At 39.2% G+C, this 14,617-nt stretch overlaps 1 protein-coding gene across 2 annotated transcripts in view; it reads right to left on the bottom strand.

The window, feature by feature from the left end:
* The window catches only part of LOC133635314 (tensin-3-like), a 152,148-nt gene that overhangs the window by 93,383 nt on the left and 44,148 nt on the right, over window positions 1-14,617 (bottom strand). For both annotated transcript variants that reach the window (XM_062028390.1, XM_062028391.1), the window contains exons 4-5: window positions 14,254-14,350; window positions 5,201-5,269 (exon numbers count right to left, since the gene is read on the bottom strand). In XM_062028390.1, coding sequence (XP_061884374.1) covers window positions 5,201-5,269; window positions 14,254-14,350 — 166 coding nt within the window. The remainder of the gene's footprint in view (window positions 1-5,200; window positions 5,270-14,253; window positions 14,351-14,617) is intronic.

Below are 14,617 nucleotides of genomic sequence, written 5' to 3'. Positions count from 1 at the left end.
CCAATATTTTTTGTTATTGTCATTGTAAGTGGGCCAAAACACTTATATTACAAAATAATCTCAGGGAAATGACTCATTTGATTATAATAATAAAACATTTAACTTGTTATTTAGTCAGGTTTGGGACGGGTGTGCTGCTGGTGTGGCCACGGTGCATGTGCTCGTCTGTCACATGTGCTCCATTGAATGCTCAAGGAGTTTTTGAGTTTGCTCACGCATATGGAAAATTAGAGGGAACATTGTTTGGGGGTATCCATAATACGCCGATAGGGAGAAGTTTTTATTTACACGATGAGTCGGGTGTGTCTCCGCCGAACCCCTGAGGCCGACTCACCGAACCCAGAGGGTTCGATTGAACCCAGGTTAAGATCGAACCACTGTTCTAAGGTATATACAATAAACAACCCTCAGCTGCATACAATACATCAAAATACCATTACACAAAACCCAAAACCAGTGAAGTTAGCACGTTGAGTAAATAGTAAATACAAACAGAATACAATGATTTGCAAATCCTTTTCAACTTATATTCAATTGAATAGACTGCAAAAGACAAGATATTTAATGTTGGAACTGAGAAACTTTTTCTTTTTTTTTTTTGCAAATAATCAGTAACTTAGAATTTAATGGCAGCAACACATTGCAAAAAAGTTGGCACGGAGGCATTTTTACCACTGTGTTACATGGCCTTTCCTTTTAACAACACTCAGTAAACGTTTGGGAACTGAGGAGGGCAATTTTTGAAGCTTTTCAGGTGGAATTCTTTCCCATTCTTGCTTGATGTACAGCTTAAGTTGTTCAACAGTCCGGGGGTCTCCGTTGTCGTATTTCACACATTTAAAAAAGAACACCAATCTGTACTGACTGAAAAACATGAACACTCATATTACAGTATCTGTAAAGTATTATTTCATGTTTTGTTCGTACACAACTAGCTCGACAGCGTATGTACTGTAGTGCAGTGTTTTTTTTCAACCTTTTTTGAGCCAAGGCACATTTTTGGCGTTGAAAAAATCCGTAGGCACACCACCAGCAGAAATCATAAACTCAGTTGACAGTAAAAAGTCATTGTCGCAATTGTTGGATATGACTTTAAACCATAACCAAGCATGCATCAATATAGCTCTTGTCTCAAAGTAAGTGTACTGTCACCACCTGTCACATCACACCCTGACTTATTTGGAGTTGTTTGCTGTTTTCCTGTGTGTAGTGTTTTAGTTCTTGTGTTGTGCTCCTATTTTGGTGGCTTTGTCATGTCATGTTCGGATGTACATTGTGTCCACAGTAAGTTTTTGCTGTCGTCCAGCATTCTGTTTTTGTTTACTTCGTAGCCAGTTCAGTTTTTGTTTTGTTCTGCATAGCCTTGCCTAAGCTTCAATGCCTTTTTTTAGGGGCACTCACCTTTTGTTTATTTTTGGTTTAAGTATAAGACACCTTTTTACCTGCATTTACAAAGCAATTAGCTACCGGCTGCCACCTACTGGTATGGAAGAGTATTACACGGTTACTCTGCCGAGCTCTAGACACTCAGCAACACATAATTTGCAGACTATAATTACTGGTTTGCAAAAAATGTTTTTAACCCAAATATGTGAAATTAGTTCATCTCCCACGGCACACCAGACTGTATCTCACGGCACACTGGTGTGCCGCAGCACAGTGGTTGAAAAACACTGCTGTAGTGCGGTGTTTTTCAACCTTTTTTAAACCAAGGCACATTTTTTTCATAGAAAAAATCCTGAGGCACACTACAAGCAGAAATCATTAAAAAATGAAACTCAGTAGCCGATATTGGCGATAAAAAGTTGTTTTCGCAATTATTGGATATGAATTTAACCAATAACCAACCATGCATCACTATAGCTCTTGTCTCAAAGTAGGTGTACTGTCATGACCTGTCACATCACGCCGTGACTTATTTTGAGTTTTTTTTGGTGTTTTCCTGTGTGTAGTGTTTTAGTTCTTGCCTTGCGCTCCTATTTTGGTGTTGTTTCCTGTTTTGTTGGTGTTTTCCTGTTGCGGTTTCATGTCTTCCTTGAGCGCTATTTTCCGCACCTGCTTTGTTTTAGCAATCAAGACTATTTAAGTTGTTTTTATTAGAGATGTCCGATAATATCGGACTGCCGATATTATCGGCCGATAAATTCTTTAAAATGTAATATCCGAAATTATCGGTATCGGTTTCAAAAAGCAAAATGTATGACTTTTTATAACGCCGCTGTACGGAGTGGCACACGGACGTAGGGAGAAGTACAGAGCGCCAATAAACCTTAAAGGCACTGCCTTTGCGTGCCGGCCCAGTCACATAATATCTACAGCTTTTCACACACACAAGTGAATGCAGCGCATACTTGGTCAACAGCCATACAGGTCACACTGAGGGTGTCCGTATAAACAACTTTAACACTGTTACAAATATGCGCCACACTGTGAACCCACACCAAACAAGAATGACAAACACATTTCGGGAGAACATCAACACCGTAACACAACATAAACACAACAGAACAAATACCCAGAACCCCTTGCAACACTAACTCTTCCGGGACGCTACAATATACACCCCCCGCTACCCACTACCCAAAAACCCTGCCCCCTTCAACCTCCTCATGCTCTCTCAGGGAGAGCATGTCCCAAATTCCAAGCTGCTGTTTTGAGGCATGTTAAAAAAAATAATGCACTTTGTGACTTCAATAATAAATATGGCAGTGCCATGTTGGCATTTTTTTCCATAACTTGAGTAGATTTATTTTGGAAAACCTTGTTGCATTGTTTAATCATCACAACAAAATTAGGCATAATAATGTGTTGATTCCACGACTGTATATATCGGTATCGGTTGATATCGGAATCGGTAATTAAGAGTTGGACAATATCGGAATATCGGATATGGGCAAAAAAGCCATTATCGGACATCTCTACTATTACATGCTTTGTATGTGTCTATTTAAAAAATAAACACATGACATTGTTCTGACATGATACATGATACATTTAATTTTCTTTTCACCATCTGCATCGAATCGCATCGAATCGTAATGTTTTAAAAAGTATTGTTAGTGAATCGTATCGTAACCCCTGTATCGAGATTCATATCGGATCGCCATTTATGGTAGAGATGCACAGGCAATAGAGACGCGATTATCACATGTAAACTATAAGATCCTTTAACGGCGATCATTTTTTTGAACGCGGGATTAACATTCTGACTCCTTTTTGACCCTCGGTCCATTCCATAGCTTGAGGAAATGGGATAGCGTACAGTTACTTGGGCATCCTTGTTCTAAATGAACCATTCCCAGTTTGAAACTGTTATTTAAGGCTCTCAACTGAATTTCGATGCGACCGAAAAGCTGCACTGCAAAAACTGAAATCTAAGTAAGATTAAATATCTCAAATAAGGGTGATATTTGCTTATTTTCTGTCTGATAAGATAATTCTTCTCACTAAGCAGATTTTATGTTAGAGTGTTTTACTTGTTTTAAGTGTTTTGCTCCTAAATGATCTCAGTAAGATATTACAGCTTGTAGCTGAGATTTTATGACCTATATTGAGTAAAACATGCTTGAAACTAGAATATCAACTGTTGCAAAGCTGTGTCATCAACACTCACAAGTATAAAACTACTTTTTTAAAGTAATAATTTCTTATTTCAAGCATGAACAAAAAAAATCATGACTTTGACACAATTGTGTCTCATAATTAAAACAGATTATTTTAAATGAAACAAGAGGAACATACGTACTCATAAAGTAGTACAGTTGGCACAGTACAGCAAACGGACAGTTAATATTTAAACATTTAACATGTGACATTTCAAACTATTTTGAACAGAAATAGTTCATGCACATTCAGGTAAATTATTCAAAATTACAATAAAAAAAATGTTGGCTGGGGGCCGAGCTGTATATATATATATATATATATATATATATATATATATATATATATATATATATATATATATATATATATATATATATATATATATATATATATATATATATATATATATATATATATATATATATATATATATATATATATATATATATATATTCCTTGCGCACTAATTGACTGAAAGGGCACGCACTTGGCGCGATGATGTCATGTTATCGATGGGAAAATGCATTTTTAGACAATATGATTTGCCTGAGCGGCTAGTAGACCCCGAGAGTAACAAGCGGTTGCCTTTCCATTAAGAAAAATAAACTAGTTTTTAGTATGTTTGCTGGTTTCAAGAAATGTAATGCCGAGCACATATCATTATGTCAAGATAATGGCACTAGCATTTACTTGATTTAAGAATATTTTTCAACATATTGAGAAAAAAGGTCTCTTTTTTTTTTTTTATATCAAGAAAAGTGCACTTGTTATTAGTCAATCAATCAATCAATGTTTATTTATACAGCCCTAAATCACGAGTGTCTCAAAGGGCTGCACAAGTGAGAATATACTTATTTTAAGGTATGTTTGGGTTCATTGAGGTTAGCTAATTTTACTTGTTTTGGGAAGTCTCGACAAGCCAAATTTTCTTGTTCTATTGGCAGATAATTTTCCTTAGTTCAAGTAAAATACCCCTAATTTTTGTATTTCTTTTTCTTGTATTTGAACACTGACTTTTTGCAGTGTGTGTGGTACATAACTCTTGAAACACTCAGGATATTACTCCCCTCCTAGAACAGGATGCGAGTGGACATCCTGTCAGTAGAAGTCTTCCTTTATCACCCAAATCTATTATTAGACGTGCAGCATCAACTGTTCTCTGTGAATCGTAATATCTGCTTTGCAAACAATCCTCAAAACAAAACAAACAGCAAATTCAAAGACAAAGACACAATGAATTAACATTGAAAGACTCAAATACTGAAACCCGCTTAAGAGAAAAACCTATCTTCTTTTACTAAACATGATTGACCAAAAACCAAAGCCATACCCACATTGCACACAGTAGAAAAAACACACTTTTTATGTCTGTGTGCGTGCGTGCGTGTGTGTGTGTGTGTGTGTGTGTGTGTGTGTGTGTGCATGTATGTGTGTAATGCCAAGAAAACATTCCAGCCAACTCTTGAACCCTGTCTGGCAGCCACCAGCAGTGGATGTTTCACTTCAACCTTCCCCAGCAGCCAAGCAGAAAATCCAGTCTACATGCTGGCACCAACGCATCTGTAAATGCTCACACACTCCCGAGAACGTTTACCTTGAGTCCAGCTGCCTTTTTCCCACTGACCACCAGTCCGGGTATGAGAAAACTCAGAAAAGTGTTTCACTGGGAAGAGAAAAAGAAAACCGATAAGATTCCAAAACATAAAATACAGTACCGAGAGCAGGCGTCTCCAAAGTTTCCTTCAAAGTCCACATTTGCAAAATTTAAAGTACTGTATTTTCCGGACCATAGGGCGCACCGGATTATAAGGCGCACAGGATTATAGGTCGCATTTAAGGAGTCATTGTGCAGCATCTCCACATCCGGAAACAACAAGAAATGTGTCCCGTGAAAAAAACGTCCGACCGGAACTCTCTAATAACTAAAGTTCCTTGGGTGAATAATGTAAGCTCACTACACCGGTATGTTTTAATGCTATCATGGTGAGTTTACTGACAGATAGAAGTAAGAACTTTACACTACTTTATATTAGAAATGGCAACAGTGGCGGATGAATGTCCCATAACAAGAAGATAGAGAAAAAGAAGAAACTTATCGACTACGGCAGACCTGGGCAAATTAAGGCCACATGCGGCCCGTTAAGCTTTTCAATCTGGCCCGCCGGACATTCCCAAATAATTTGTTTAGATCTTTAAAGGCCTACTGAAATGAATTTTTTTTATTTAAACGGGAATAGCAGATCCATTCTATGTGTCATACTTGATCATTTTGTGATATTGCCATATTTTTGCTGAAAGGATTTAGTGGAGAAAATCGACGATAAAGTTCGCAACTTTTGCTCGCTGATAAAAAAGAACTTGCCCCTACCGAAAGTAGCGTGACGTCACAAGCGGTAGTGCTGCTCACAATTCCCCGTTGTTTACAATGGAGCGAGAGATATTAGGGGCGAGAAAGTGACGATTACCCCATTAATTTGAGCGAGGATGAAAGATTTGTGGATGGGGAACGTTAGAGTGACGGACTAGAATGCAGTTCAAGAGATATCTTTTTTCGCTCTGACCATAACTTAGGTACAAGCTGGCTCATTGGAATCCACACTCTCTCCTTTTTCTATTGTGGATCATGGATTTGTATTTTAAACCACCTCGGATACTATATCCTCTTGAAAATGAGAGTCGAGAAGGCGAAATGGACATTCAGTGACTTTTATCTCCACGACAATACATCGACGAAGCTCTTTAGCATGAGCTAACGTGATAGCATCTGTCTCAAATGCAGATAGAAACAAAATAAATAAATCCCTGACTGGAAGGATAGACAGAAATCAACAATACTACTATCAGGAGACACCGAACCAAACACTGGACATGTAAATACACGGTTAATGTGTATTCGACGCCTGTTGAAGCCTAGCAATGCTGTTGCTAACGACGCTAACTTAACAACGGGACCTCGTCAGAGCTATGATAAAAACATTAGCGCTCCACCTACGCCAGCCAGCCCTCCTCTGCTCATCAACACCCGTGCTCACCTGCGTTCCAGCGATCGAGGATGCGGTCGGCGGCCCGGAGACGTAGGGAGTCAAGGTGAGTTCGCCGCTAGCGCGTCTGCTATCCAACAAAGTCCTCCTTGTTGTGTTGCTACAGCCAGCCGCATACACCGATCCCACCTACAATGTTCTTCTTTGCAGCCTCCATTGTTCATTAAACAAATTGCAAAAGATTCACCAACACAGATGTCCAGAATACTGTGGAATTTTGTCGAAGAAAACAGAGCTCTGTGTATTGTGTCCAAAAGGGTCCAAACACTTCCGTGGACCTCGCGACGTCACGCGCATACGTCATCCTCCAAAGGCGTTTTGAACCGGAAGTTCCCCGGGAAATTTAAAATTGCACTTTATAAGTTAACCCGGCCGTATTGGCATGTGTTGCAATGTTAAGATTTCATCATTGATATATAAACTATCAGACTGCGTGGTCGGTAGTAGTGGCTTTCAGTAGGCCTTTAAGATGGAAAGTGTAGCTGCCATTATGATGTGCAGTGATGTTTTCAAATGACCGTCAGTCTTGAACAATACAAAGTATTTCAATGGTTGGAATCTGGGCTTTTGCATTATATTTTTTTGACTAGTGTCCTGATACCGTATTTCCTTGAATTGCCGCCGGGAATATAGTATTTGCCTGCCTAGAATTACAGTCAAACTCGTTTCGCAAAATAATTAGCGCGTGCTTGGCACTTCCGCCGGGTCAAATATGAGTCATTAAATGACTCCCGCCTCCTGGTGGTAGAGGGCGCTAGTGATCCTTCTTGCGACTACCAGTACTGCAGAAGACCGGTACTGCAGAATAAGACATCAAGCAGCAAGCATGAGCAGCGATCGTTTGCTTGCACTTTTACCATGGAGGATTACATATCTAAAATAAAACAGTTTTCTAAACTGGACTTTCAATCGAAGCAGGAGGTAATAATTAAAGGAATATCTCCAGAGACTTTTAAAACTGAAGAAAGATAAGGAAGACTGCCTTTGATCAGAAGCAGCTGCACATGGACACCATTTATAAGTAAAGGTAAGACCATAATAATGTTTTTTTTATTAAATGTGCTTTTCATGATAAGGTAAGCGCCGGAGTGAGAAGAGGTTTTAAAATAATTAGCGCACGCTTGCCCATCCCGCATGCTTTTGGTAAGCGCAGGAGTGAGAAGAGGTTTTAAATTAATTAGCGCCCCTGCGGCTATTCAAGGAAATAGGGTACCAATATTATTTTGATACTTTTTGATACTTTTCGGTACTTTTCGATACTTTTCTAAATAAAGGGGACCAGAAAAAATTGCATTATTGGCTTTATTTTAACAAAAACTCTTAGGGTGTGGCGGACCGGTACTTTTCAGCGGCGGTATGGTACCGAATATGATTCATTATTATCGCGGTACTATACTAATACCCGTATACCGTACAACCCTACTAGTTACTATGGTAATCTACGTCATAACAGGTCAGACGAGGCACCAAGCAGTGTGGGTGGGGAGCGTTTCCACAGAGTGTTTCCAGAGCCCGAAATGCGAGTGTCAGGGACAGACGCGGAAAGAGATTTGTACAAGAAAGTTCTAAAGCTTAGTGATGTATCAGATTGTAGATGTTTTTTGTTTTTTTACACTTCACGTTCATATTTTGCTGTGTTTGTTGCATTTTAGTTGCATTTGGCTTGATTGTAAAATATGTCCGTTGAGAGGGGGTTCATATGTTGTCAATATTCAGGGTTTTAGCGTTCATAGAAAAAAATAAAATTCCATTCCGTTTTTAAGGCGGTCTGTCATAACATCTTTAGCATTCAATCAAACTTTATTGTGAGGTTTTGTATTAGTTTTCCTAAAAATAGATATACCGGCCCACAGACACATTTTTTCTCTAAATTTGGCCCCCGAGTCAAAATAATTGCCCAGGCCTGAACTACGGTGTCGTCACGGACTACAAAGGCGGACCCGCGCAATTTTTCAGGACTTATGCAGATCCCAAATACAGATCAGCAGGTACCAGAAGGTAAGAAAAGTTGCTTTTGCATAATATTGTGAAACAAAACACCAGATAATGTCTTACCTTATACACACACCATAATAATACTCCTATGTTGAAGCACAGTACAATCCATCAAGCGGTGCGGCTTCATAGCTTACCAAAGTCCTACTAAAACATTTTGATAGATTTTTAAAGGCTGTGTGTAATGTTCTATATTTTCAATGGAACACAAAATGTTGGTGTTGTTTACTTGAGTCATATTGCCATCATACTGCAGTCTACACGTATCTCTTATGTTTGACTGCCATCTACTGGTCACACTTATCATTACACCATGTACCAAATAAAATTGCTTCGAAGTCGGTAAGCAAAACCAGAATTATTCCGTACATAAGGCGCACCGGGTTATAAGGCGCACTGTCGAGTTTTGAGGGGAAAAAAATATTTTAAGTGCCCTTTATAGTCTGTTAAAATACGGTAGTTAAAGCTAATCAGTTGAATAGCTTAGTGTTATTTGTACACATTTAACAGCTTCTTCACTGATTTAGTTCAACGATTCATCTGTTTTCTTCTTACATCTTAAAACACTTTATATTTACAATATTTGTATTTTTAGTGTCGTCCTAGTAATGGCTTCATTATGCTACAATGCAGTCATTACATCCGCCCATCTGTCAGCGTCTTGGTCTTGTTATTGCTCTTCGGAGGAGTTGAGCATGTGACTTGTAATTATCTGTCAAAACACTAGGGGGCAGTGTTCTTTTCTGGGAGTGAGCAACCACAACTCTGATTGGCTAGCTATTTAGCTCCCTGTGAAGTAGTCATGAAAAACGCAGACAACAATTTATTGTACATGTCGCTGATTTCTGACTGGTGATAGGATTAGAAAACCCAAAACCAGTGAAGTTGGCACGTTGTGTAAATCGTTAAAAAAAAAACAGAATACAATGATTTGCAAATCCTTTTCAACTTATATTGAATTAAATAGACTGCAAAGACAAGATATTTAATGTTCGAACTGAGAAACTTAATTTTGTTTTGCAAATAATCATTAACTTAGAATTTAATGGCTGCAACACATTGCAGCCATTCAATTTGGTACAGGGCCATTTTTACCACTGTGTTACATGGCCTTTCCTTTTAACAACACTCAGTAAACGTTTGGGAACTGAGGAGATCAATTTTTTGATGTACAGCTTAAGTTGTTCAACAGTCCGGGGGTCTTCATTGTGGTATTTTAGGCTTCATATTGCACCACACATTTTCAATGGGAGACAGGTCTGGACTACAGGCAGGCCAGTCTAGTACCCGCACTCTTTTACTATGAAGCCACGCTGTTGTAACATGTGTCTTGGCCTTGTCTTGCTGAAATAAGCAGGGGCGTCCATGAGTACGTTGCTTGGATGGCAACATATGTTGCTCCAAAACCTGTATGTACCTTTCAGCATTAATGGTGCCTTCACAGATGTGTAAGTTACCCATGCCTTGGGCACTAATACACCCCCATACCATCACAGATGCTGGCTTTTGAACTTTTCGCCTAGAATAATCCGAATGGAGCTTTTCCTCTTTGGTCATTTGAAACTTGCAGGTTGAATAGTTCAGTGGGGTATGATGGTTGATCTCTGAACAACCTTGGTGGGTTGATCGGTAATGTTGTTTTTTTAATATTTTAAAGTCTGAAAAAATATTTTAACATACCCAACTGTACATTGAAACCTTAACGAGAAACCCTAAACCTAACTTTACATTGAGGACAACCCTAACCTTTAATGGCCTACTGAAAATTTTTTTTTTTATTTAAACGGGGATAACAGATCCATTCTATGTGTCATACTTGATCATTTTGAGATATTGCCATATTTTTGCTGAAAGGATTTAGTATAGAACAACGTCGATAAAGTTCGCAACTTTTGGTCTCTGATAAAAAAAAGCCTTGCCCCTACCGGAAGTAGCGTGACGTTGTCAGTTGTTCACTTCCTCATATTTTCCTATTGTTTTCAACGCAGCTAGAGCTATTCGGACCGAGAAAGCGACGATTACCCCATTAATTTGAGCGAGGATGAAAGATTCGTGGATGAGGAACGTTAGAGTGACGGACTAGAATGCAGTGAAAGACATATCTTTTTTCGCTCTGACCGTAACTTAGGTACAAGCTGGCTCATTGGATTCCACACTCTCTCCTTTTTCTATTGTGGATCACGGATTTGTATTTTAAACCACCTCGGATACTATATCCTCTTGAAAATGAGAGTCAAGAACGCGAAATGGACATTCACAGTGACTTTTATCTCCACGACAATACATCGACAAAGCTCTTCAGCATGAGCTAACGTGATAGCATCTGTCTCAAATGCAGATAGAAACAAAATAAATAAATCCCTGACTGGAAGGATAGACAGAAGATCAACAATACTATTAAACCATGGACATGTAACTACACGGTTAATAATTCTCAGCCTGGCAAAGCTTAACAATGCTGTTGCTAACGACGCCAAGGCTAACTTAGCAACTTAGCAACTGGACCTCACAGAGCTATGATAAAAACATTAGCGCTCCACCTACGTCAGCCAGCCCTCATCTGCTCATCAACACCCGTGCTCACCTGCGTTCCAGCGATCGACGGCGCGACGAAGGACTTCACCCCAACACATATGTGGTTGGCGGCTAGCATCGGCTGGCGCGTCTGCTATCCAAGTAAGTCCTTCTTGTTGTGTTGCTACAGCCAGCCGCTAATACACCGATCCCACCTACAACTTTCTTCTTTGCAGTCTTCATTGTTCATTAAACAAATTGCAAAAGATTCACCAACACAGATGTCCAGAATACTGTGGAATTATGAAATGAAAACAGAGCTTTTTTGTATTGTATTCAATGGGGAAGCCATACCTCTGTTCCCCTGGCTACGTCACGTGCATACGTCATCCTCCAAAGGCTTTTTCAACCGGAAGTTTAGCGGGAAATTTAAAATTGCACTTTATAAGTTAACCCGGCCGTATTGGCATGTGTTGCAATGTTAAGATTTCATCATTGATATATAAACTATCAGACTGCGTGGTCGGTAGTAGTGGGTTTCAGGAGGCCTTTAACCGTTAACTCTAATGGGAAACCTTAACACTAACTGTACATGGAATTCTTAATGGAAACCCGAACCCTAATTTAGCTCAAAATTCACAGGCTAGATAGGTCTGTGGGTAATGATGCTTGTCTTTGAGTAAGTGGGTCAGGTTTTAAATCTCAAGTAGGTTGACTGATATTGTTCGAATTAGTTTTTTTAATCATTTAAATAATGCTAGTGAGTAATAAATTCAAAAGACTGATTAAAAATTGTAACATCAACAACTGTACAGTGAAATCCTGTTATAAAATCCTAACCCTTACTGTACATTGAAACCCTAATGAGAAACCTTAACCGTAACCCTAACTGTACATTGTGGACAACCCTAACTCCTCACCCTTAACCCTAATGGGAAACCCATGTCAACATCTCCGTTCGGTGCCACACCAAAAAAATGCAGAGGCAACCATTTCCACATCAACACCGTGTGAAAAAAATAGTCAACAACAGAAGGAGATAACGTCCGCAGTAACCTACCACATAATGAAGGACATACACTATTTGATTTCCTATTATGCAGCTCATTTTTATTTGACAGTTATTGAAATATCTTGTGTGACATCATGCACAAAAGTGCACTTTATTTGTTTTAAACTATTGTAGTTGTGTTCAGTTCAAAAAGTGCACTCTAATTTAATGTTGTTTTGATATGTCATATTAGTGAAATCATTCACAAAAGTGCACTAATAGCTTGTTTTAAAATGTCTCTGACAATATTGCGCTTTCTGTTTTGAAATGACATGAATGTTTGTGCCACTGCTTAAAGGCCTACTGAAATGACATTTGTTTTATTTAAACGGGAATAGCAGATCCATTCTATGTGTCCTACTTGATCATTTCGCGATATTGCCATATTTTTGCTGAAAGGATTTAGTAGAGAACATCAATGATAAAGTTCGCAAATTTTGGTCGCTGATAAAAAAAGCGTGACGTCGCACGTTGAAAGGCTCCTCACATTTCCCCATTGTTTACACCAGCAGCGAGAGCGATTCGGACCGAGAAAGCGACGATTACCCCATTAATTTGAGCCAGGATGAAAGATTTGTGGATGAGGAACGTGAGAGTGAAGGACCAGAGTGCAGTGCAGGACGCGTCTTTTTTCGCTCTGACCGTAACTTAGGTACAAGCTGGCTCATTGGATTCCACACTCTCTCCTTTTTCTATTGTGGATCACAGATTTGTATTTTAAACCATCTCGGATACTATATCCTCTTGAAAATGAGAGTCGAGAACGCGAAATGGACATTCACAGTGACTTTTATCTCCACGACAATACATCGGCGAAGGACTTTAGCTACGGAGCTAACGTTATAGCATTGGGCTTAACTGCAGATAGAAACAAAATAAATAAACCCCTGACTGGAAGGATAGACAGAAAATCAACAATACTATTAAACCACGGACCTGTAACTACACGGTTAATGCTTTCCAGCCTGGCGAAGCCTAGCAATGCTGTTGCTAACGACGCCATTGAAGCTAACTTAGCAACAGGACCTCACAGAGCTATGCTAAAAACATTAGCTATCCACCTACGCCAGCCAGCCCTCATCTGTTCAACACCCGTGCTCACCTGCGTTCCAGCGATCGACGGAGCGACGAAGGACTTCACCCGATCATCAATGCGGTCGGCGGCTAGCGTCGGATAGCGCGTCTGCTATCCAAGTCAAAGTCCTCCTGGTTGTGTTGCTGCAGCCAGCCGCTAATACACCGATCCCACCTACAACTTTCTTCTTTGCAGTCTTCATTGTTCATTAAACAAATTGCAAAAGATTCACCAACACAGATGTCCAGAATACTGTGGAATTATGCGGTGAAAACCGAGCTTTTTGTATTGGATACAATGGTGTCCGAATACTTCCGTTTCAACCATTGACGTCACGCGCATACGTCATCATATATAGACGTTTTCAACCGGAAGTTTAGCGGGAAATTTAAAATTGCACTTTATAAGTTAACCCGGCCGTATTGGCATGTGTTGCAATGTTAAGATTTCATCATTAATATATAAACTATCAGACTGCGTGGTCGGTAGTAGTGGCTTTCAGTAGGCCTTTAATAACTCTTTAATAAATACAGTTTTGGTCAATTGACTTAGTTGTGATTTCCCTCTCTGCATGAAAGTTTAAAATGAGCATATATTAATGCAGTATGAACAAGACTGTTTTAATGTAGACACATAGAATCATCATACTGCTGTGATTATATGCATCAAGTGTTCATTCAAGGCTAAGTCAAAATATCGAGATATATATCGTGTATCGTGAAATGGCCTAAAAATATTGAGATATTAAAAAAAGGCCATATCGCCCAGCCCTACTTTATATACACCTAAAATGTGGGTTAATACAAACTTATGCCAGGGGTCGAAATTGTTTAAATAATAACAGGAAAAGTATTTGATTCGAATTGTTAATCTGAAATTGTTTAGGTGTCTCAAAAGTTTTCAGAGTGTTTACTAAATCCTGGTTAATACAGGAATATTGTGTGCATGTAAACACAGTGATGATGTCTTACCATAGGGTGTTGGAGGAGACACCGGGAAGGTTGGAGTTGGTGGGATAAATTCGGAGCTATCGCTCGGTCCATTGAAGTCTACGCCCTTGAACTTGTGCTTAAAAAGATAAAAACAAGAAGGAGAGAATCAGGATGAATCATTCTTCCACAGTCATATGAGATGATAAATACACACACGTCAGAAGATTACAGTCTTGTGATGTGTGTATGAGTACAGGCAGTGTTTTGGAGTAAACAGACCGTGTATTCATGGAAGAAAGAATAGAGCAGAGAACATGACTACAACAAAATAGGGAAAATATATTCCTATATTCCAGTGTTTTTCAACCACTGTGCCGCGGCACAACAGTGTGCCGTGAGATAC

The sequence above is a fragment of the Entelurus aequoreus genome, linkage group LG19, assembly GCF_033978785.1.
Source record: "Entelurus aequoreus isolate RoL-2023_Sb linkage group LG19, RoL_Eaeq_v1.1, whole genome shotgun sequence".
NCBI classification, from domain to species: Eukaryota; Metazoa; Chordata; class Actinopteri; order Syngnathiformes; family Syngnathidae; genus Entelurus; species Entelurus aequoreus.
Note: the sequence above shows the minus strand (reverse complement) of the source record. Positions and strands in the feature narration are given on the sequence as shown.